Here is a 22712-nt window from a genome sequence, read left to right as displayed (position 1 = left end):
AAGCAAGAATGAACTTCTCAGGTTTCCCAGTTGATTCTTGGAAGCCCATTAAGGAGTCAAGCAAGGTGCCTGTGGGGACTTGCAAATGAAAGAACCAAGTATTCTTTACTTAAATTGCCCAGATCAGCACCACGACTAATATTTGCTGGGGAATCAAGTGATCTTGGTCGCTCATTGGCACCAAATATTGTATTTTTCTCTGTAAAAACATCACAAGCTAATTCTTGGTGGAGAAGGGATTGGTCTCAGGGCAGTTTGCAGTGTTACCATTTTCAAAAGACTTATCAGTATTGCTATCTAAGGATCTTCCCTGGGCTGCATGATCCAGAGGTAGACACAACAAATTCTCCTCTGTAAATGTCAGCACTCGCACCTGGTGAGCTCTGGTTTCCCATTAACACACAGATGGAGGATCAGACCAGAGATCAAATGTCAGAGTGACCCATGGCAGGAAATTTATTCAGTTTAGATGGAAGTGAAAAAAAATAGTGAAACTTTTTTTTTTCTAATTATATCTCTAGTTTTATACAACATGACATAAATTTAAGGTCAAGAGAATACATGGAGGTTTTGAAAGGAGTTCTGATTTAAATCCCCCAAGAAAGACCGAGGGTGATGATTAATAAATTGTGGCTACCTTGATGCACCCAGAGGAAACTGCTGGACAAATTCACCTAGAAGAGCCTGACGAGTTTGAGATGACTCAGCTGTCAGAGGCACTGTGAAGCTGAATTCACTGCTCCCACCCGTAGTGGCCTCTATCACCACCAGCTGCAGAGCTCAGCCAGCATCTGCCCGCCTTTTACTGCAGATAAAGTGCAGATGTGACTCCCTCTCAAAGCATGCTAGACAGGGATTGGCATCCCTACTAGCTAGAGTTGGTGTCAGGGCTGCAATTGGAGCTGAACGTGATTTGGCACTGGCTTAGCAAGGAAATAAGGGCATCCTTCTACAGCTGTGCAGCAGAACCCCCTGTTCCTGCAGTTTCACACCAGCATATTGTGCTGAGTGCCTTTTCCACATTCAAGCAAATGAGCACTGAAACATTTATAAAACACTTGGTAAGTTCACATTTCATTTTTGCTATCTATTCATTTGGCATCCCATCCATATCGTCTTGTCTGACAGCACTGACCACCCCTCTGAAACAGGTTTTGAACTTGAGGTGTGTCTCAGCCCTCCCTCTCTGGTGGGTCTTTCTCATCTCTAGTTTTCCAAATGACTTCCTGAAGCAGGAAAATGGGGAGGGATGCAACAACTTTCAAAGTCACCTTCAGGAGCAAAGAATACAGGGCCCAGAAAAAACACACATTTAATTTCTTTGCAGCATTGGGAGGGCTCAGAGAATACAGAAGGCAGGATCTAGAAGAAGAGCTACAGCCCTATAATAACACCAGCTGTGGAAACACATTTACAGTTGCTCAGGCTGTGTATGTGAAACCTTGCATGAACAACATATTTGCTATACAGTGTTAACACAGCAAGTGTCAAACACCAGTGCATGCCCAGAAACAGTGGCAAACAGAGCTGGGAATCCAAAAACCATACCATGGACTGCAAGGGACAAAACAAAACAAAATAAAAAAAAAACTAAACCAAACCAAACCAAACCAAAAAAACAAAAAAAAAACAACAAAAAAAACAAAAAAACAAAAAAAAAAAAAAAAAAAAACCAAACAAAAAAAAACCACAAAAAAAAAAAAAAAAAAAAAATAAAGGGCAGCTCAAGCTCTTGGCCTTGTTCTTCATGCTTCTTTGGTTCTGTATTTGGAATACAAGCAATACAGAACTCGCATTATAGCCTTCGTATCTCCGTTCACAATATCTGTGGATACACAAAACAGAGACAACAAAACCAGATGGGAAGTATTAGCAATCCCTGGAACAGGATGAGACTGCTCCTGCCAAAGACAGTCTCCCACATTTCCCCAATTATAATGTGAACTTGGACAATTGAATTGCAACAGGAAGCAAAATAGGAACTACAGAGGTAGAAACCAATAATTTATTAAATTAATATGAAGAAAAGGGACTTCTGCTGCTGGAAGACAAATAAGGGCAAATAATGCAGAGCAAGAAATTAATTAGCAAAGAGCAGAGTAGATAATTTAATAGGGCTTTATATCTTGTGGGTTTTATGATTATTCTGTGTTAGGAATCATTATTTTTTTGTTGTACACTTTTTTTGTTGACACTTTATTTTTGTTGTAGTGTTTCCATCATGTTTTGCTGCCATTTGATGCATTGTTTTTTATTGGTTTTGTTTTGTTTCTGTTGTATGGAGTATTTTTTTTTTTTTTCATTTAGTTTTCAGCTTCTTTCTTCTTGGCTATATAAACTGCTCTTTTATTTAAAAATCTCAGTGGAAGAGGGTAATGGATTAAGAGGGGTTTCTGTTCTTCTTATGGTATTGTAAATCACTGGGAGAAAGACCAACAAAGAAATACTAGTAAAATTAGATCCTTTTAGAATCTAAATAGTGCAGCTCTAGCAATGACTCCTAAATAGTATTATATTCACTCACTAGCTGAGGATTTCCACAGTGAAGGTAAAGGACTTGAGGATGCTGGCACTAGTATTTCTTATACTGATCAGCTCTGTGTTTGAGGCAGTGCAGAAAAGCCATAGGGGAGGAAGGAAAGCCAAAGGGGAGGAAGGAAAAGATCTATTTCTTTTCACACTAAAGATGGATCTCAGCATGGAGACCTGAGCCCACACCCATTACTCTAGTAATGTTAATATAAATAAAAGCTCTTTAGCTTTCCAGGCTCCTTGCTCTGTGCAGCACTGCAAAAAGCCTACAGTTTGTGGATGCCCAGCATGCAAACTGCTGACATCACCAAAGCAGTAGTGGGAAGAGAGAACAAAAGGAAAAACAAAGGAAGCCCGAAATCCTCTCTTTCCCTCTCCATGATACCATGTGTTATGTACCCAACATGTGCACCCACTCACAAATAACTAACCGGGAGCTAGAACTGGAATACTACTTGTTACTTTTAATAAAGATTTGACTTCCTTTTTCAGCAACAAGCTTGTAGAGGAATGCAGGGATTATGTGCCCTGCAAGAAATCAGACTTCGTAACCACAGCACCGCCCATTAATTAACCACATCCCTCCTCCCCTCAAGAGCTGTCACCAAATTTTTCTGTGGAGTATTTTAATTGGAAACTGGACTCATCCAAATGTAGTTTGTTTGCTTGTTTTTGTGGTGGAGAAAGAAAGAGGAGCATGCATGTACATTGATTCAGGGATGGAAGCATTCACTTGAATGAAGGAGATCAAGATTCAGCTCCCAAGTCTTAACCAAGCATAAAAGCCACTAAAAAAACTGTGACTTTCATATTCAGGAGACTGACCCACCACTCTTCTGAGTTTGAATAGAGTGATCAGTGTTTCTGATTTTCCAGAGAAATTCTTCAAGGTATCTTCCCACAGAAACAAGCTTGCTTTTAATGCACTGAAAGCTTTTATAAGACAGGAAAATAGCTTTGCCTCCAGCTCAGCTGCTGTAATTTCCCTAGGAGCTGTCACTGGTTTAAATTTTAACAAATATTGAATTACTAAACAGTTTAAGTTTAGTGTAAAGTTACTAAACTTATAACAACCCAACTTTTTTTAGTATAGAAATAATGATTTTTTTTTTAAAAAAAAAAAAAGTCTTTTGGAGCTGTAGGGCAGCCATATAAGGAAATGTGCCAGTGTCATTTCCAGAACCTGCTTCCTGCAATTACCTGAACATTTGCTAAGCTGGGATGTTAGCAGTTCTATTCCAGGTAAGTTTGCATGTCATGACTCACCTTCAGAGTTCACAGGAAAATTCAGAAGGCCTCCCTCTGCTAGCAACTCCAGTGCCAGGTTAACATTGTGGAGCTGTTGGAGAGAGATATTAATATAGCTGACAATATTTTCTAACCAACAAAAGGTTTTAAAAGTATTTCTCTAGTAGCTGAAGAACTGATTCATAAATATGTATTCGTATTCCTCTCCTTAGTTTTGATGAAGTACTCTTCAGAATTTTTACCAATTATCATATAAAATTATATGTAAAATCCATCTCCAGCAAAACATATCCCATGAGGTGGGCAGAAGAATCCATTTGTTTAAAAATAGACCTTGCATGTAAAAGACTTGTGTTAATGGGGAAAACAGGCTAGATCCCTAACTGGATCTAATGGATGCATGGAGTGTATTTCTGGGTATTTTTAAGCAATGCTCATATGCTTACCACATTTGGAACAAATGAAAAGGGAAAAGTTCTCTATATTTCCTTCAGAATTGCAAAGATCAGGTACAATTGTTAGCTACAAGTTTCTGCTGTACTTCTAAAATGTCTATTCACATTAATAGCAGTGATGATATCCTTAATAACACTTATCAGAAATTAAGCCCACGTCTATGAATGAAGGCTGAGGGGTTTTTCTCATTTTTCCTCACTGCTTTTTTCTCTCCCTTCCCACATAAAAGCAGCATCACACACATAAGCAGTAGTTATAAACGATTTTTTTAAAGTAATATCGCCTTCTAACAGCTTAAGGGTAGTTGTATACTTGGCTGGTAATTACCAAATTCCCTTCCTCTAAAGGAGTAACAAGACCTGAATGAACTTCAGATTTTCTCTTCCTGCCTTCCCTGAGTTACTGGGCAATCTGGGCAATTTATCCTTTGGGAAGCTGCTGTTCCTTGTTATGTTGTGACAATAAGCACAGGAGTCCCCCGTGCATAAGCCAGGCAAAACCCCTGTGCTCTGAAGTGAAGCAACAGATTTATGTTTCACCTGGTTCTCTGGTTTACAAGTAACTGAGGGTGCCTGTTTGGATTCAGGTTTGTTTCCTTCCTCTGATAGTCAGCAGACAGGAGAGCTTAAGACCATGCAGTTCTACACAATTTGCTGATTGGAATGAATAAATCAAACGTTTCCTTGGTGAACCAGCACAGGCAAAAAGGGCACATTTCCCTCTCTGTAATACATCAGGGATTTTCAAGGAATGGCAACATATGCATTTCAAAAAGCATCTTTAGACAGAAATAACAGTAATTCCCCAAGAAAGGGAATCCTTGAAAATAAGGTGCTTTTTCCAGCTTTTCTTTCTGACTCAAAAGATCTGGACAGTTTTCTAGAATTTACAACTGGATAGCAGCCAGGACATCTGGGGTGTTTCAGCTCTGGGCCTGTTTTGGCAAAAGAACTAAATTCACACAGTTTTGACAAGCACACGAGCCCTCCATCGTCATCATAGTCTTCATCTCAGGACTGTACAGATATCACCCCTAGTTTCAGTCTGACCTATTTTGTGATGGTATTCTTTGTCTCAGAAAACACACACCTTTCTACACTCACAAGCACCCAGAGCTGCATTTCTGTACAGTTCCTTGTAAATGCCTTTTTTAGCAATAAAGACCCAAAAAAACCCCTGCTGCAAACCTACCCACGTGCAGTGTTAGCTTCTTGCACCTCAAAATTGATCACCTCCTAAATTTCTGTCATGAAATTGTTTTGGTTAGAAGGAACTGTAAGGTGGATGCACCACACTGATCCCAACAGCGCATGTGGTTGTCACCATTCCAACAACAAATGAGATCTTTTAAATCCCAGCAGACACTATGTCTTCATACTTTACTGCACCAATTAAGGTCTAAAATAACAGGGAGTTAGAAAGCACAGGGGAATTGAAAGACATGTTTTGTGTACAAATGACAGCTGGACTATGGCTGATCGATATTTTTAGTTGTCATCCCGCTTTTCATTTCGTAATGAGCATCAGAGGAGAAACAAATTGGAAATACCACTTTGGCAAACTGTTTGACAGACAGCAAGTCCAGTCCTTAGGAGTAACTTTGCTAAAATGAAATTATTGTACTGAAGCAGTACCCAACCCCATTCTATTCTTCTCTGATGCCAGTGATGGGCAGGGTAGGAACTAGGAAGTCTGAGCTTTGATTTGTACCAGAATTGTACCAGGGCTATCTCATTTCCAGAAAGACATCTGTGAGGCTAGAATAGGGCTGAACCAAAAGGAAAATAGTTATTTATGAATTTTTAAATAAGAAAATATTCAGTGACTTCTTCTGAATAAAGCTAATGGAAATGTTAAAAATTTCTGTCCAACTCAATGGGAACAGACTAAACAATTTTGAAAACTGAGTCGAAGAGAAAGGGAAGAAAAACAACTCTAAGGAAATGCTTTGATTATGTCTAATTAGACGCTTCAAAATATATTTTCCCTGTTCTTGGATTTAAAAAAACATGAAATAAAAAAAAAAAAAATTTCCTAATACTTTGAACAGTTACCCACTGACAGCAATAAAATTTTGACAACATTTGAAGCTAGGTGTCAAACAATTGTGCTTTTAAACTTTCTGATTAAAAACTCCATGGGAATATTTATTTGTTAATATAGGACCTCTGAGAATTTTTGTTACAAATAAATATTGCCCAGGGGCATTAACTGTGCCAAGATTGGGGAAAAGATGAAAGCTTCATCTGTGCGGGGAAGCTGTACCAGAGGAGAGATTTTCTTCTCTGGCAGCTCTCAAGCAAAAAAAATCTGACACATTTCACTTCCAGAGATTTGAGCACAAAACAGGAAAAACAGCTACAGTTTCAAGATTTTCAGAGCTACTCAGAGACCCAAGTGAATAAAAGCCTACCCACACCAGAGACAATCTGAAAATACCTCAAATATCTTAAAATATATCAACATTCCAGACCTGTGGAGGAGGCAGCCCAGCACACACTTCCTTCTGGCTGGTGACAGCTTTTACTTTTAAAGCACAGATGAAATCTGCCTGGTAGAGGTGGAAAAAGGTGCCAAGCAGGTCTGGCTGAGTATGTTACAGCCCCAAGCCTTGGGGGAGGAAAGGATGTAAACTCTCAAGAGTTGCCCAAACACAGAAGGGACCTTCAGAATGTTTTGGCCATGTCTTGATTGAGGCATATTTTTAGGGCAGCCTAAAGGAAGTCACAGAGAGCCATTCCTGCTATGCAAGACATGTCATCCTCTTCAAATCCTGTTTGCAGCACAGACTGGTAGAAGACAACGCACCCATTTTCCAGCACACAGAGCCCTGGATTTCACCAGAAGGCTGCAGAAGCATGGCCAATGCCAAACAAGTGCAAGTAACAGGTGTTTGCCTCCCATGAGAAGCTAATTTTGAAGAGGACACTGACCTATTCTGAGATGTTTTGACAGCACTGAGTGCCTGTGTTGGCACTGCCCCAAACCCCCCTCCTGCAAACACTGTGGGTGTGGGACTTCACACACAGCAGCAACAGTGCAAGCAAGAGGCAGAACACACAGTTTTATGGCTCAAGCTCTACATAATTACAGAACAACCTACCATTTCCATGGTGCTGGCCGGAGTCAGGAAGAAATTCCTTAAATTCAGAAAGTAGCCCTCTAGTTGTCCAATTAGGAGAAGTAAGACAACCCCATCTGAAAACTAGATAAGAATTGCCTGAAAATTATTGCCTTTAGTAAGCTATTCCAGTAAATGCCATTCTAGCAACAAAGGAATTTAGATGTTGCTCAGGCAAGCAGACAGTCTAATGACCCAGCTCCCTCAACCTCTTCCACAGTGAACTTCATATTTAGTTAGGTAAGGCTCCCAAATTCACATTTGTGAAAATGCAACCTTGTAAAGGGATAGCTGTTAAAACAAACAATTCCAAATAGGAAAACACTTCAGATGAGCACAAATGCATAACTATAAATAATAGAAAATTGTGCCTAGTTAGGTATGACAAAACACTTGAAAACCCTTTTTTCTTACAGTTGCCCACTGGAAAAATTCAGAAGAGCACCTGTTCACCAGAGCCCAGGATGCTCAGCCCAAATTCTTGTGCAATTTCATATTCTAAAGAAGCTCTACAGTCAAGGATGAGACTTTGAAATGTGATGAAAATAAGGCCTTCATACCACGAAGCAAATGCAACATCAACAATCACTAAATACAAAAATCAACTTGATTTCCATTTTAATTTCTGGAGACCTTTATTTCCATCCTGACAAAGAGAGCACCCTTAGGAGCTGGACAGACTCTGAGAATTACTCCCTGTAGCATTACAAAGGGCAGCATTCAATACAAAGGTAGTATTTTTGCATTAATTATTAGCTTCAGAAACTTCAGAGACCAAAGCTTGATATCTTAACCTAAACCTGGAAATCATTATGTTGCCAAATTTCAAATTTACTGTAATAAAAAGGAGAATTCCTAATGGTGAGAGGAAACACCCAGACAGCTGACAAAACATGGGTACCATGCAGCTTGGAGCACCCTACCTTAGTTTCTATGTCTTTCACATTTAATCCTAATTTTCCAACATGCTGGTCAACAAATTCCAAAAGTGCCTAAAGAAATAAAGGGAAGAAAGGGGGAAGGGAAAAAATAACTTTTCTAGACTTTTCTAGTATTTAAGCTCAGCCTAACAGATTTTGATGTCAACTAAAAAAGTAAATTACCTTTTTTACAGCATCCAGTTTATCTGGATCACAGCTAAATAATTCATCAAAGGCATCATCTTCTGGATCAAAACAACATTAATTGGTTTCATTTTTAATAACTGAGAGATCAGAGCTTTAATGCAGAAGGAGAAAGGTATTTGCAACTTACAATCCAAGGAGGAAAAGAGTAGCAGGGAGGCAGAGAAAGATGCTGCTTTTATATTTATCAGAGGACAGGATGACAGGCTTCCCTTCAGCCTGACCACATCAGAGAAAACAATTTACTTCATTCAGCTCTGTAATTTTCATCTGCAGAGGTTCTCAGTTTGTGCTGCCACCAGTCTGAACGCTGGCTAAGTTTCACAATACTGTGATTTATTTCTTTTCACTTGGGTGGTTTTTTTACCCTGAACTTCTGGGATAAAATGCAGGGAGCAGAAGAACTGTATGTTTTACTGCTCTCCTCAAACAGAAATGTCAGTTACACCAAATTTGCAGAAAAATACCCATCCTCCTTCCTTCAAAAAACCACAAGCAAGATATGGAGACTCTACCCTTCCTCTGACAAGAGACCTCAAAAATGGCCAGTTCTGCCACCCAGTTTAAAGTGGGTGAGGAGCTGGTGCCAGCAGAGCTGTGCCAGAGAACTAGAAGTAGTCTAAAACTTCCAAGGAAATGAGATCCATCCAAGTCCCACCCTCACCTCCCCTTTCTGCCCAGGTGCAGCAAAAGCAGGATCCATCTCCTCACCCAGCCGCAACCTAGCTCTGGTTCAAGCATGAGAAAAATATTTGAAACTCTCCAAGCAAGGAGAGGCACTCTGGCAGCTCAGTTAAATGGAGAACCAGTTTCTCCAGCACAGGAAAGCAGAGGCAGCTTTGCTTAAGGGAAATTCCTCCCAAAAGACAGTGACAGAGCAGCCTCCTTGGTGAAAGGGATTCCTTCGGTTTCTCTGTTCTGCGGGTTGCTGCAGGAGCAATGCCAGGGAATAGGTGAATCCATCAAACAAATCAGAGAGAGCCCTCTTCTGGAGCCACGCTTTGGGATTTCTCTCTTTGCTAAGAAAGCCGTGTCAAAAATAGAGAGAGAGCATCTTGAAGAGTGAATTGCAGATTTCTCTTCCCAGCAGAATCAGCCCACAAGAAACACCTAATTATGGGTTGGGGTTTTTTCTTCCTTTTTTTTTTTTTCTAGGGTTTTTTTTTTGTTTTGTTTTGTTTTTGTTTTTTTTTTTTTTTTTTGCTTAGGGCAGGGGATGAGAGTTGGAGTTTTTTTCACAATTTCAGCCCACACTGTAGAAAACTCAGTGGAATAAGTGATAAATGGATATTAAATTATATCGGTTGCACCTCTGCAAAGGATGAAAATGCCAAAATAAAGGACACAGAAGAGAATTCAAACGATTGCCTTGGTTCTCTAGGGGTGCAGTGTGCTCCTTTGCATCAGGGAAGAGCAGCTCACACTGAACCTGGAGCAGCGCCCAGAGCTTCTGCAGGCTTTGCCCACAGTGACATTTTTCACCTCAAGTGTTTCCCAGCCCTCAAAATCCCTAAGGGTAAAATCTCTGGGGATGTTTGACTGAGCTGCCATCCACGACCCAGTACCAGTGGATTTCAAAATCTCATTTGCAAACTGTGGGAAGGAAAGTACAAAACCCGGTAGCAATGAGAAACACAGTTCTGAAGCCTTTATAAATAGTTCCAACAGTGAACATGGTCCATGCACAAATCCAAGCTGGCATTTTGCCTCCAGCCAGGTTTCTTTTTTGGGTCATCAACCCACTTTCATGCCCTGTCTCCCCTCCCATCTGTTGCCTGTAGCCTACAGGCAAAGTGACCACCCATTTTTCAAGCTGTATTCTGTTGGTAAGAACAGGCAGTAACAGAAGACATTTGGAGAAAAACACGAGGAAAAAAATCCATGAATCTCTGTTAACTTTAGTGGGAGCATACTGATTTTATCATGGGGTAAAAATGGATCAGGACATGGTGTCCAAAAACACATAACAAAACACTGAACTTGGCAATGCCAGCACTTACTTGACTGAGCTTCTATATTCTCTCTGGAAGTGCAATAAAAAGCAAGAATTAGAAAAATGATTCAGCAGATCTGATCTTGTTCATAAGCTTTGCTTATCTGCTCTCCTGTAAAGCAGGAGATAGAGTTTAAAGTGGCATTAACTTTATTCCAGAGTGACTTTCCAATAGATATTTTTAAGTAGATTGTATATCTGTGTAGGGTCTTGGAAATATATGAGATTTTAACTGGCCCACACACTAATGAACATTTATTTTACAAGCACAGTGCTCAATATCCTCTTCCAAAAAGCTGCTCATGATATTAGGGCTTGAAGATGTTTTGGCATATAAAAAATGACAATAGGAAAATCTGTTTACAGTTCTTAGAATGATGTGCATGTTTTTTTGGTATGTAAATGCTATCCTACTAAACTCCTTTAATAATGGCAGTACCTCGCACACTCAGCGAGCTAAAAATTTTCTTTCACAGTAAAATAATAAAATAATTGCCTTCTTTCTCTTTATTTATAAAAAAAGCAGCAAATTTAAAGTGGATTTATACCTTTGTAGCTTTAGAAAATTTCCAGTTTAGTGTGGCACAGGTAAATTTACAGGACTGAAATTTTATTACTATATTTGCTATGAAATTCCATGGCAATAACAAATGCTAAGTTTAAGGAAGAATCATACATATTGTTTTATATATATAGAATAAATAAAGGGATTGCACCATAATGCCAAACAGGAAGAGGGGAATAAAACAAAGAGAAGAAATCAGAGAAACAGCTCACATGCATTTACCTGCCTGGGCTTACACCTTTGTCATCATCATGATCCCAGCTACTTTTTGCAAGGGGGAACATACCCACAATGTTTCTTTTCTGAGTGACAGTGTAAAAAACAGCTATGTCCCCTCTTACTTGTTTTCTGTGATATATTCCACCGCATTTGATGTCTTTAATCCTCCAGAGATGGACTGTTGAAAGGACAGAAAACAGTGTTGGGTTTGTCACACAAATATATTCCATAAACAAGCTTTCATGACCTGTTTGCTGCCTTAAATGATTATCAGAGGGCACTTAGTCAATAACTCCAGTACAATTAGCACAGATACTTTGAGAGATTTCTGCTTCCTTCTGCTCTCTTCAGTCTCAAACAGGAAATCTCTTACTTCCTCATCAGAGGAAGTCCTTGGTGTTTGCTGCTCTTCCCTTTCATGCAGTGAAAAACATTGTGGTTACATACACTGGTGGTGTAATTTTTGCAATTATAAATATTTAAATATATTATTGTAAATAAATATAAAATAAATATATATTATAAAATATAATAATAAAATAAGTAAAATAAATAAATCGTTTCCTATCATCTCAGAACAGACATTAAGAAACAAAATAGAGGAAGAAGACATGTAGATATCTGCTTGTAGAGAAAAATACCAAAATGTTACCCTAACAGAAAGGGAGTAAAAACTCCCATCACCTAAAGAAAGAAATATTCAGCATCAAAAATACTTAATGATTTATGAATACAATCTTCTATTTTAAAATATTTAGAGACAGTAACAGTAGAATTTCTTCATTTTCTTCTTTACAGAGATCAACATCTGCTTTCAGTTTTGACCATTCCCTTGTTTGGCTGAGGAAGAAAAACAGCATAGTGCTTTTCCCCTTTTAAAGACAGAGTATCCAAACTGAATACTCAATCTAATCCAACAAACTCAGAAATTGAAAGGTGTAATTCACAGAAAATATGAGTATCTCTTTCACAGCTGCACACACATTTCTTCTAATTCTAAGCAGGTTAGCCTTGTGAAAGGACTCTAGGATCTACTTTAACAAATACTGAAACTACAAATACCTCGATGGTGATTGTCTCCACTTGAACATTTGGAGGCAGAGCCAGGGTGGGTTCAAAGTGCTTTGCTATTGCAACAAGAAGATGCAGTGTGCTCAGTAAGTCCTTTGCCAAGATAGCTATAAAGGAAGAAAACAATGCTTAGTGTGCAAAACATGTGAACTTCCCTCCAACATCATGAATTCTCCCTGTGCAGGGAACCTCAAAGTCATGGAGGGCCATAACCGGTGGGACACCAGATTGCAGTTTGTATAATATCAAAATTTAGCAATAGCACAGCTTAAAAGTGAGATATACAGGGATGCTGAGGACTCTTAAGTGATTCACAAGCCACACACTTAGAGGAGGCAGACCCAGGCAGGTCAGATATTTCTGTCTCACTTTTGATTCAACTAGTAATTGAAAACAGGTTGTTTAATTACTGTTCTGGCAGCACGTTGCCTCACAGCAGCCTTATTGCACAAGAAGCCTGTGATGGATAATTTTTCTTCAATTTCACTTCTGCACCTACATTCCACACTCCATTTCAGCTGACTTTCTTCCAATTGCAAACACTTGGCCACAACTTCCAGAATCACTGAGAGTTTCTTTCGCTGTTTTTTTTCTGTTAATGCAATCTTGTCAACATCCAGCTGGAGAGATCCTAAATTTTCTTTTACAGATGATCCATAGGAAGAAGAAGGATGTATTTTAACATCATTGTAGGGAAAAAGAAAATAATTAGAAACATAAAATGACAGTGGAGCACACAAACTCTTGTTTTTAATGTTCAGTATCATTTTAGAGCTTTGCAAAAGGGACAGGACTCAAGTCATTCCTTGTAGCATCATCCCCCAGCCCTAACTCTTTCCATTTCTTCTACAGAAATCCAAGGAGTGAATCTTTTCTGCAGATAATATACAAAGTCAATATCAATTCATATATAGAAGTTCATTGCTCAGGCAAGTAAACTATGAAAAATCAGCCAGTCCTGCTCATGCTGCTGCTCTCAGCCCTGGTGGAAAGGAGATCTAAAAGACAACCCCAAGGAGAGTAAAAGGGAAAGAAAAATATAGTAGGGACAGGAGAGATGGAGAAATAGGTAACAGGCTGCTCTAGGAGGCCACATCTTTATACAAGCACCACATAGTGCCAAAAGCCTCTTGGATTTTACAAGTTCCAGAACCAGAACAGTTCTTTGGACCTAGCCTTTAATTTTTTTAATTTTTTTTTTTTTTTTTATACAGGAAAACATACATTGCCATGCTGATTCCATCCAATGTTTCTGGTAGCACCACAAGCCACCTTTGTGTCCCTGGTTTATGTTCCTTGTTTGTGTTCCTCCTTCATTTCAGAAGTGCTAAATTTCACACTTCATAGTTAACCTTTTCATTATGTCAACTAGCAGGTATTAATAATTTCTTAGAAGTAAAATAACCATGTGAAACAATAGTGGGAATTTGTTCAGAATTGTGATTATCACAGCTGGCCCTCAGTGCAGTGAGAAGTGATGACAGGTCCCTGCTACTGTGATTCCTGAGGTTTATTCTCTGATTGGAAAGCTCCTCCATGAGATTTCTGCAAGAGCTAAACTCAAAGGACCAGCTCACCCAGGAGATGATGAAGTACCAGCCCATCATACAGATCTTCTTCTAGACTTTTAACTACTATGTGTTCCTCTTTCAGAGTTCTGTTGATCCATTCAATCAAGAACTGCAGGGGAAAACAAAGCAATTATAATCCTGTTGTTCAGACAGCACAGCACAGCACAGCTATATTCTGTTTCACTTCTCTTCAGTCCCTTATCTCAGATCTTGGTTTGCTTTCAATCTCCACTTCCTTTGTGCTTTTTGGTAGTTTTCTAAAGGGTTCGTTTTTCCTAATTATCAAGTGAGACAGACATCTTGCTACTTATACTCTGAGGAATTATGTTACACAGCTCAGGAAAGAGACACTCTTCCCACTTCCACCAGGGAAAAGGCTGCACAGTACACTTCCCATCCCCTGCCTTCATCCCACATCACAGAATTCACACAAATTCAACTGCCAGGCAGAAGTTTGTAGGAAAAGCATCTTGGCTCATTCTGTAGGTAGTTTCTTGTATTCATCCACACTATTAGCACTCCTTCCTCTCATCCCCTGGTTTTGTTTTCTTTTTCTTTCTGTAATATTGTACCACTCAATCCCCAAATACCTCCTTGGAACTTTCTTACATGGTAGTCCTCCCACTGGTCTTCCAATATCCTTCCTGCCTTTGCAAAGGGGAAGCTGCTCAGGAAGCCAAGGTCTGGCTACAAAAGGAAAGGAACCACATGTGCTTCTAGATGGAAGAACAAAGCAGTTCCTCAGTGCTTCTCCAAGCATGTGTTTTTTTCACATGTGTTGAGGGAAAGGGAATGTGACCTGGTGAAGCAGAACAGAAAAGCAGTAGCCCCAGCTGGCTGCCAACATGAGCATCCCTCTTGTAAGAGGGAAGGGTATTGCTTTTATTGCTGTGATTGTTGTGAGTGAGTGTCTGGAGTGGATTATATCCTTCTCACATGCTGTAAACAGAGGAGAAAATTCGTACCAGATTCCTGTAAGCTCGCCAACATTAACAAAAATGTAAGAACGGTTTGAGAAATCTCCGAGAAGCTTGAAACTGCACAAGAAATAAAAAAGCCTGAACTGGGAAGCTGTCAAACTGTAAAAGGCATCCTCAGCTAAGAAATAACAAGAGCAGAAAGCTGTGCTCTTCAGCTGATGCTTGGTGACACTTTGGAGGTGTGAGGGGTAGAGCAGAACCCCGAACACAAGAGTCCAGCCAGAGGGAAGTCAGAAAAGCAGCAAGCACTGCCGAGCAGCCCTATGGCATCCCTCCTTTGCTCTCCCAGCCTGCAGCTCACACAGTTCTGCTCAGCTGTGGGGGCCCCAGTCAGCTGCAGAGCAGATCTTCCTGTCTACAAATGAGCAAACAAGGAAAGGAGAAAAGGAATACTTTGTGAAGTTTGCTGCTGGCTTCCAAATTTAACCATCTTCTATTTTACATGCAGCTGGATATTTATAGCAACTACAGGGAGCCATTTTGTATTTCTCACTTCTCCAAAGCCACCTCAAAAGGAAAATGCAGTGAAAGAGTCTCTCCCCAGTGAGTTTCTTTGCTTCCCTTGTTTTTCCCTTGAAGATTCCTCCCTGTCCCTGTCTCCATCCCAAATGTTTCTGTAGAGAAGCCATCAAATCATTAGATTAGGAAGGCAATCAAGGGGCACTGATGGAAAGCCAGAGGACTTTGTCTCCCTCAGGACACAATTTCCATCTCCTCATCACCCAAAGAAAAGACATTAGACAGTGATGAACATCATTTCAGGAATCTCTGACGGAAATGGATTAAGCACTGAAGCTCACAGAAATTTTCATAACTGAGGAAAACTCTTCATTTTTGGCAATCTCAAAATAACAAATCCAGTCTTTCTGTAGACAACATAATTGCATTTTGCACCACCACTTTTCAGACTTTCCCTTTGGTATAACAACATCATGAAAACCTGACACAAAATCAAAACTTGTTGATCAAATGTGCATGAATACCTAATATAGAAACACACCTACATATTTATAAATGCTACAAAATACAAACAACAGCACATATCTTAAACTGCTTTTCATAATATTTATAACAATTTCAGCACCTCTATAATGCAAGGAGTGCATAAGACACATGCCATTTTTCTTCCTGGAAGTTATATTATGTGGACTGTGTCATTAGAGAAATTGAAACAGTGATTGAACTCACTGGGGAGACTTTCAAAATTAGATGGAAATAAAGTACTTGCCTGTGGAATAGGACTCATCTTTCACAGTTACCTCAAGAAGTTAATGCACCGTAGAAGGGCCTGAAAGCTTTCATCCTGAATTCCTGGTGACTTGCATACGCTTCATCCCATCCCCCTCTGCTCTCTGCTAACCTTGCCAGCTGAGCCAGCTGCTGGTGAAGGCTGCTGCAAATCAGTAGAGCACTCCTAAAAGTTACCATGGGATCAGTGCAGCAAACCTGCACCATATCTCTTTTTAGTCACAGCAAATGCTGACATTTCTGCTTGAAATCCCAAGATTCCCAAGAATCCCTGGATTCTTGTAGCTGCTATGTTACCCTCACAATGAAAGAGCGACTGGGTGCTTCTGGTGTGGCTCACCCACGCAGCCCAGGTTAGGACAGGTGTCACATCAGAAGCCACTCAGGTTTGTATCTGCACTCCACACCCAGCAGTGCTCACTGCATTGGAAGCTGGATCCTGTATGGCCCCAGCCACCCTGATGCTGTCCTGGAACAAAAGTTTGGCATCCTTTGTATGAAACTCAAATGCCAAAAGCAGAGTTCATTCCCATCTGTAGAGACTGGGGACTGAGGTCAGAGGGCTGGGCAATCTACAGGGCTGAAAGAGGTTAAAGAGCCAGGTTCTTTGTTTGCTTTAGCACAACTCGAGGTGAGGGTTAAACAGTGCAGTAAAAGAAGTGATACCAGTTTCAATTCTTCCAGTTTGGGGTTGTTGCTTGAGGTTGGTTTTATGAGTTTCCTCTTCTCACCTGTGGAAGGAAGCAAACAAGATCCATCACAGTTATCAGATATGACTAAAGCAAGTGTAGCTAAATCTGCTATCAGTTTGATATTCCCAGTATGGCTGATTGCCTGGTGTAGAAGCATTTATTTTTCACTTTAGCTAATTCCTTATGAGCAAAAAACTGGTATAGCGGACTACTAAACCTGCTGTTGGAAATTATGCTTCAGTGTACTTCAAATGAGTAGATGGACAATTCTAGAAAGAGGAAAACACACTTAGTCAGATATGTGGGAAACTTAAATTTCAGTTAAAGAACCAGCTGGACTTTGTTTTGCATCTTCATGATCTGCCCCCAAAGAGTCAGCAGCCAAATGACAAACACAGGGCTTAATCATTTCTGATACAGCCATGTGATCACTGTTGAAAAATATAGAATTCATTTGTATGGCACATTTTCTGTTTGGCCCTTCAGGTGATTCTTTGGCCTTTTTTCTGTCCTGGTTCATAAAGCACATACCTTTAGCAATGACATCTTCAGTTAGGAATCGATCAAGTGTAGAAGGCTGTGTAAATGCATTTAAAAAGTCTGGATCCATTGTCTTTAATCACTCCTGGTAAACTGGTAAAAAACATTGGGGGGAAGGGAACATGAGTAAAGAGACATAAAGATCCAAATCAGTGCTAAGAAAACAAACAAACTGAAGGGGGGTTTTTTATCAGTTACTATTTCATCACTAGCTGCTTTTAAAAAAATCTGAAAATATATTTAAATGTGTGCAAAAAAAAGAAGTTAAAAACAATTTTCATTTTTTTTTGTGTTAATCATCAAAACGTAGGAAAAAAAGACCTGAAGACCTAAACTAAAACTTGTTTTAATCACATCTAGTTGTATTTTCCCTGTATTAGATAAGTAAAATACTATTTCAACTGAAGTGAAAAACAAGCTTCCCTAGGTATTCATGGACATGAAATACCATGAATGCTCGAAAATATAAAAATTACCAGTACTTAAGGACTATTAAATCAAGAACTCAGTAGTTATATTACTGAACAAGTTACTAAATATAAGCAGCATCCTTTATTGGACCAGCTGGTACAGATGTGGGGAAACAAGGACAGCTATTGGCATCTGAATAGTCTCTTTTACAAATTCTAGTATAGAGTCATAGAATCAGTTAAATTGGAAAAAAGCCTCTGAGAACATTAAGTCCCAACCGTTCACCCACCACTAAATCGTGTTCTCAAGTGCCACATCTGCATTTCTTTTGTATCTTTCCAGGGATGGTGACTCCAGCACTTCCCTGGGCAGCCCCTTCCAATGCCTGAGAACCCTTTCGGTGCAAAAATTTTCCCTCCTGTCCAACCTGAACTTCCCCTGGCACAGCTTGAGACAATTTCCTCTCATCCTGTCCCTTGTTCCCTGGGAGCAGAGCCTGATCCCCCCCAGCTGTCCCCTCCTGTCAGGGAGTTGTGCAGAGCCAGAAGGGCCCCCCTGAGCCTCCTTTTCTCCAGGCTGAGCCCCCCCAGCTCCCTCAGCCCCTCCTGCTGCTCCAGCCCCTTCCCCAGCTCCGTTCCCTTCTCTGGACACGCTCCAGCCCCTCCATGTCCATTTCTTGTCCTGAGGTTCCCAGAAGTGCCCCAGGATCTGAGGTGTGGCCCCAGCAGTGCCAGCCCAGGGGACAGTCACTGCCCTGGCCCTGCTGCCACACCATGGCTGGCACAGCCCAGGTGCCATTGGCCTCCTGCCCCCCTGGGCACGCCTGGCTCCTGTCCAGCCGCTGTCCCCAGCACCCCCAGGGCCTTTCCCATCTTTCCAGCCCCTCTGCCCCAGCCTGGAGCTGCAGGGGGTTGGTGTGACCCAAGGCAGGGCTGGGCCCTTGGCCTTGTGGAATCTCAGAGCACTGGCCTGGGCCCATGGATCCAGCCTGTCCAGATCCCTCTGCAGAGCCTTCCTGCCCTCCAGCAGATCCACACTCCACCCAGCTGGGTGCTGTGCATGAACTGACTGGGTGTGCCCTTGATCCCCTTGTCCAGATCATCAATAAAGACATTAAACTGGCCCCAGAGCTGAGCCCTGGGGACTCCTTGGGACTGGTCACCATCTGGATTTGACTCCATTTCCCACTACTTTCTGGGCCCAGCCTTCCAGACATGCAAGAAGCAAAATGATTCTTCATAAACTAAATGCACACTGATTTAAGTGCCAGAAATCAGAATTACAAACTGCAACTATACTGTGGCCTGCAGAGGTGAAAGAAATTACAGGAGGATGAGGGCTCTGGACACTTAGAGCAGACTGTAGTTCTAGCATGAGTAAGAGAACTCATCCTTCCCAACAGTCCAAAAATCTTTGGAGGTCAGAGCAGAGCAGTTGTCGTGACCAGTCTTTTACTGCTGGGCCACTGTAGGAGAGGGAGAGGGGATGCTGACTGGTTTTGTGCTTTTTTTAACAGAAAATGAGATGCTCCAGAGGTTCCTGCAGGAGAGTTCTTCACTCCCTACCCACGGTGCCCACATTGAGAGCCCTGTTTTCTAACTCTTCCTGTGAAATGAGTGGAAATGGGACTTTTAAAAAACAACCCAGAGCATTTAAATGAGTAGCTAATCCTAGTTTAAGGAAAAGAAACTTCCTAAAGCGCACTTCAGGCACCTGGCTGGTGCTGCAGGTGCCTGAAGTGAGGTGCTTCCACCACTCAGAGCAAGGCACCTGCTGAAAATGCTGTGGCACAGAACATCTCCAAAGTGGCCTTCCTCTGCTCGATAGCTTTATTCACCAAAGAGCACAGTGCTGCTCTGAAGGCTTTCACATATTTCTTACCAGGGCCAGTCAGTATGTTATGAACATGTGTTTTAACAAAGATTTGCCAAAGCTGACAGAATATGAGTAGAAAATAGTAATTGGATGCTTTTGCACATCAATCTGGTAAAACAAATTGGTACAAAATTGCCAGCAAGGCACTAGCAGAAAGGGTCACAAGAGAATTCATTTCATTATGGTGGTGGCAAAATTGAATGCCATCTGTAAAAAGGTGCTTGATTAAAAAAGATAGGAGAAATTGAGTGATGTAGTGCCTGAGGAACAACTGAGTTGTGTGAGATAAGACTGCCCAGACGAAATTAACTGAGAGAAGTTAATTAACAGAGAGCAACCCAAAGGACAACTTATTTTAAAATTAGGTTTCTGACAGCTGTGATGCCTTGGGGAGGTCCAGCTTATAACAGAAATGGTCTGTGTAAGCCACAACTTATTCTCACTCAGCTTTGCAATATTCCATTTGTGTATCTTTTACTTCCTCCAGCTATCAAAGTGGTGTGTTGCCTGCCACACCCCCCGGGCTCTTTTTGGCCAAGGAACCTGAACATCAGAAGCCACTCTAAAATTTGGAAACCTGTAAGGAAAGGCCTGAAATTCAGAATTTGCAATAAGGTGGCATAATACCCTCTAGGGCCTCAGTCCTGTGTGTCAATCAGAGTTAAAACTGCTACCCTGGGTAAGATTAACTTGCCTGGTTTCCCCCTTTCAGTACCTTAGGGAAAAAAACCAGAACCCCAAAATATGCAAGCAGTGCAAGGATATAGAGACACTTCTCCAAAACACTTTAACAGTCTGCAGTTCAGACTTCCTAAAGCGAAGCTGGGGGGCCTGGTCACTAGGAGGTGTCAGCACATTTGCTCCCCATGAACTCCCTGCTCACCCCTTGAACATGTGTCTGTCTCTCAGCCCTCAGCAGTGAGGAGGTGCAGTGTGGCCCTAAACCACCTGAAGCCCCATCTCCTGTTTCTTGCTCTCCACCAGCTGTTCCTGCAGGCACCAGGCAAACACCAACTGATCCACATTTTTCACACCACTGTGTTAATGCTCCATGTCACTCCTGCCCTAGAAGCCCAAAGCCTCTGTGTCCATCTCTTTCCAAAACTGAGCAAAGACAGCCTACAGTTACCCTTCCCTGGAAAACCAGCTGCTCATCCTCAGGGGTCTTTTCTGAGCTTCCTCCAGCATGATCACAGCCTTTTGGAAGTGCTAGGAACCAGACCTGCCCAGATTTAGAAGGGTACACTGCAGCATGCACAGTGGTCTCTGCTCCTCTCCTCCTAAGTCCTGCTTGCTTTTTTCATCACTGCTGACCCTTTATTGGAAATTATCTATTAGATCTCAAAGATCTTATTCCTACATAGCAACACACCAATGAGAGCCCATCATTTATTGTATTTCAGCTCACATTGATCAGTATTGATTTCCCACAGGCATTTCAGAGCCTGCAGTTCTCCAGCATTTAATAGACCCATTGCTTATTACTCATAATTAGCATTCACAAGCAGCCCTTCATGTGGCTGTGCAGCATATTGGTGAGGCTTGGTCCCAGGCAACAGCCTTTCAGAGAATAACATACTGCAGGAACAACACAAAATGGAACATGCCAGGGTTGGGACACCTCCTTGGGTGAACTGTTTAATGAAAAACAGGAAAGGTCAGAAAAGTTGATTGTCACACACAAATTTCCGTTTTTGCTGCAACCAGCTCCTGCCTCCCACCAGCTAAATTTGCTGCTCAGAGCTGTGGCTGACATCCTGGTTTTCCAGCCCCCATCCTCCTGCACAAGTTTTTTTATCAGTACTTGGAATACATTTTAAGAGACAACTGCTCGAATACTGACTGTACAGGCATTTCATTACAGCATCTTTAAATAACATAGATGTTTAATTATGGACTATTCAAAGGAAATGGCATTCTCTGAAAGAAATGCTCATTCTCTGAGAATGCCCTGGATGTACAAGCTTTCCTTTAAACCCAAGGGGTGTTTGATTTCTTGTGTGCCACCTGCAGTGACTGCCAAGAAGAGAACTGTTCTTAGGTCAGGAGTTAGGCTATTGCAAACTTGCCATGTCACAATTTCTGATAACAAACTAATTCAAGTTGGGTCAGAGCTCACTTTTCCTCCATGAGCCTTCACAGGGTCTGGCTCCCAGACATCCCCAAAGCACCACACAAAGCACTAATGGGGGTCTCTGGCTTACAAATCAGCTGTAGAATATTCACAAGGCACTTTCCAATGCTACCAAACTCTTTCACTTGTTTCATTTCCTGTTTGAAAAGACAAAAGCTCCACTCCGCCTAGCTCAAACAAGTAGATCACACAAAGGAGGAAAAAAAAACCAAATTGGAATGTTAATATTTCAACCTTTGGGAAACCGGAATTAAAAAATAAATGAGGGGGGAAAAAGAATGCACATTGTGCACCCAGTTTAAAATTTATTTTCACTTCTCTGTGTAGTACCAGACTTCTCAGGAGCCATCTTTGCTCATAAGTATCAGAAGAGATGTTATCTTAGTAAGAACAATACACACAGACACAGAAAATCTTCCAGTTAAGAACATGAATTATGGGAAAAAGCACCAAAGGAGCCCCACTTTCCAGACTTACTATTCTCTCCTTCAGTAACTCTCCAGAAGCTCTTTCAAGACCTCGTCCCAGCAGTAAGGATGCAATTTCTGGGGGTGAGGGCTGAGCCCAGGCTTGGAGGTGTCCCATGCAGGGCAGCACAAAGCACACAAAGGGGAAGTTATGCCGCAGTGCTCTGCTCTTAAAAACGAAACCGTGGTCCCATCCGGAACTTAACTGTGTGTGCTGGTCCCTGCTGCAGAGACTGAAATAAACAGGAACACAAGTGCAGCAACATGCAGCCCTGCAACTCCTGAAGCGCCAGAAAGTATTAATGTTATGATTGTTCTTGGATGGCACTGCCCAGCATGACTGGGCTGATTTGCCTCTGGGGTGACTCACAGAGCACTTCTGCTTTGTAAATAATAAAAAACTAGACAAAAGCAGACAACATCATGTTCCAATACACCTTTTCTTCGTGCTCCTTCCAGTATTTT

General features: G+C 41.2%; 1 protein-coding gene across 3 annotated transcripts; it reads right to left on the bottom strand.

The window, feature by feature from the left end:
• Nucleotides 1–432: 432 nt before the first annotated feature.
• On the bottom strand, nt 433–22475 carry PARVG (parvin gamma). Of its 3 annotated transcripts, none has more exons than XM_063154276.1 (13): nt 22258–22475; nt 17352–17453; nt 16795–16859; nt 13907–14009; nt 12829–12960; nt 12321–12436; nt 11381–11436; nt 10482–10504; nt 8461–8522; nt 8281–8349; nt 7340–7441; nt 3799–3871; nt 433–1825 (listed from the first exon to the last, which is right to left on the bottom strand). In XM_063154276.1, exons 2-13 carry the CDS (start codon nt 17428–17430, stop codon nt 1746–1748), a joined length of 960 nt encoding a protein of 319 aa, XP_063010346.1. In that variant the 5' UTR covers nt 17431–17453; nt 22258–22475; the 3' UTR covers nt 433–1745. The 3 variants fall into 3 exon arrangements, with proteins under 3 accessions (XP_063010346.1, XP_063010344.1, XP_063010345.1); XM_063154274.1 differs by having other exon boundaries at nt 1288–1825; nt 12829–12969; XM_063154275.1 differs by having other exon boundaries at nt 1288–1825; nt 8461–8519; nt 12829–12969.
• Nucleotides 22476–22712: the final 237 nt, after the last annotated feature.

This window comes from Melospiza melodia, chromosome 4, assembly GCF_035770615.1.
Source record: "Melospiza melodia melodia isolate bMelMel2 chromosome 4, bMelMel2.pri, whole genome shotgun sequence".
In the NCBI taxonomy this organism is placed as follows: Eukaryota; Metazoa; Chordata; class Aves; order Passeriformes; family Passerellidae; genus Melospiza; species Melospiza melodia.
Note: the sequence above shows the minus strand (reverse complement) of the source record. Positions and strands in the feature narration are given on the sequence as shown.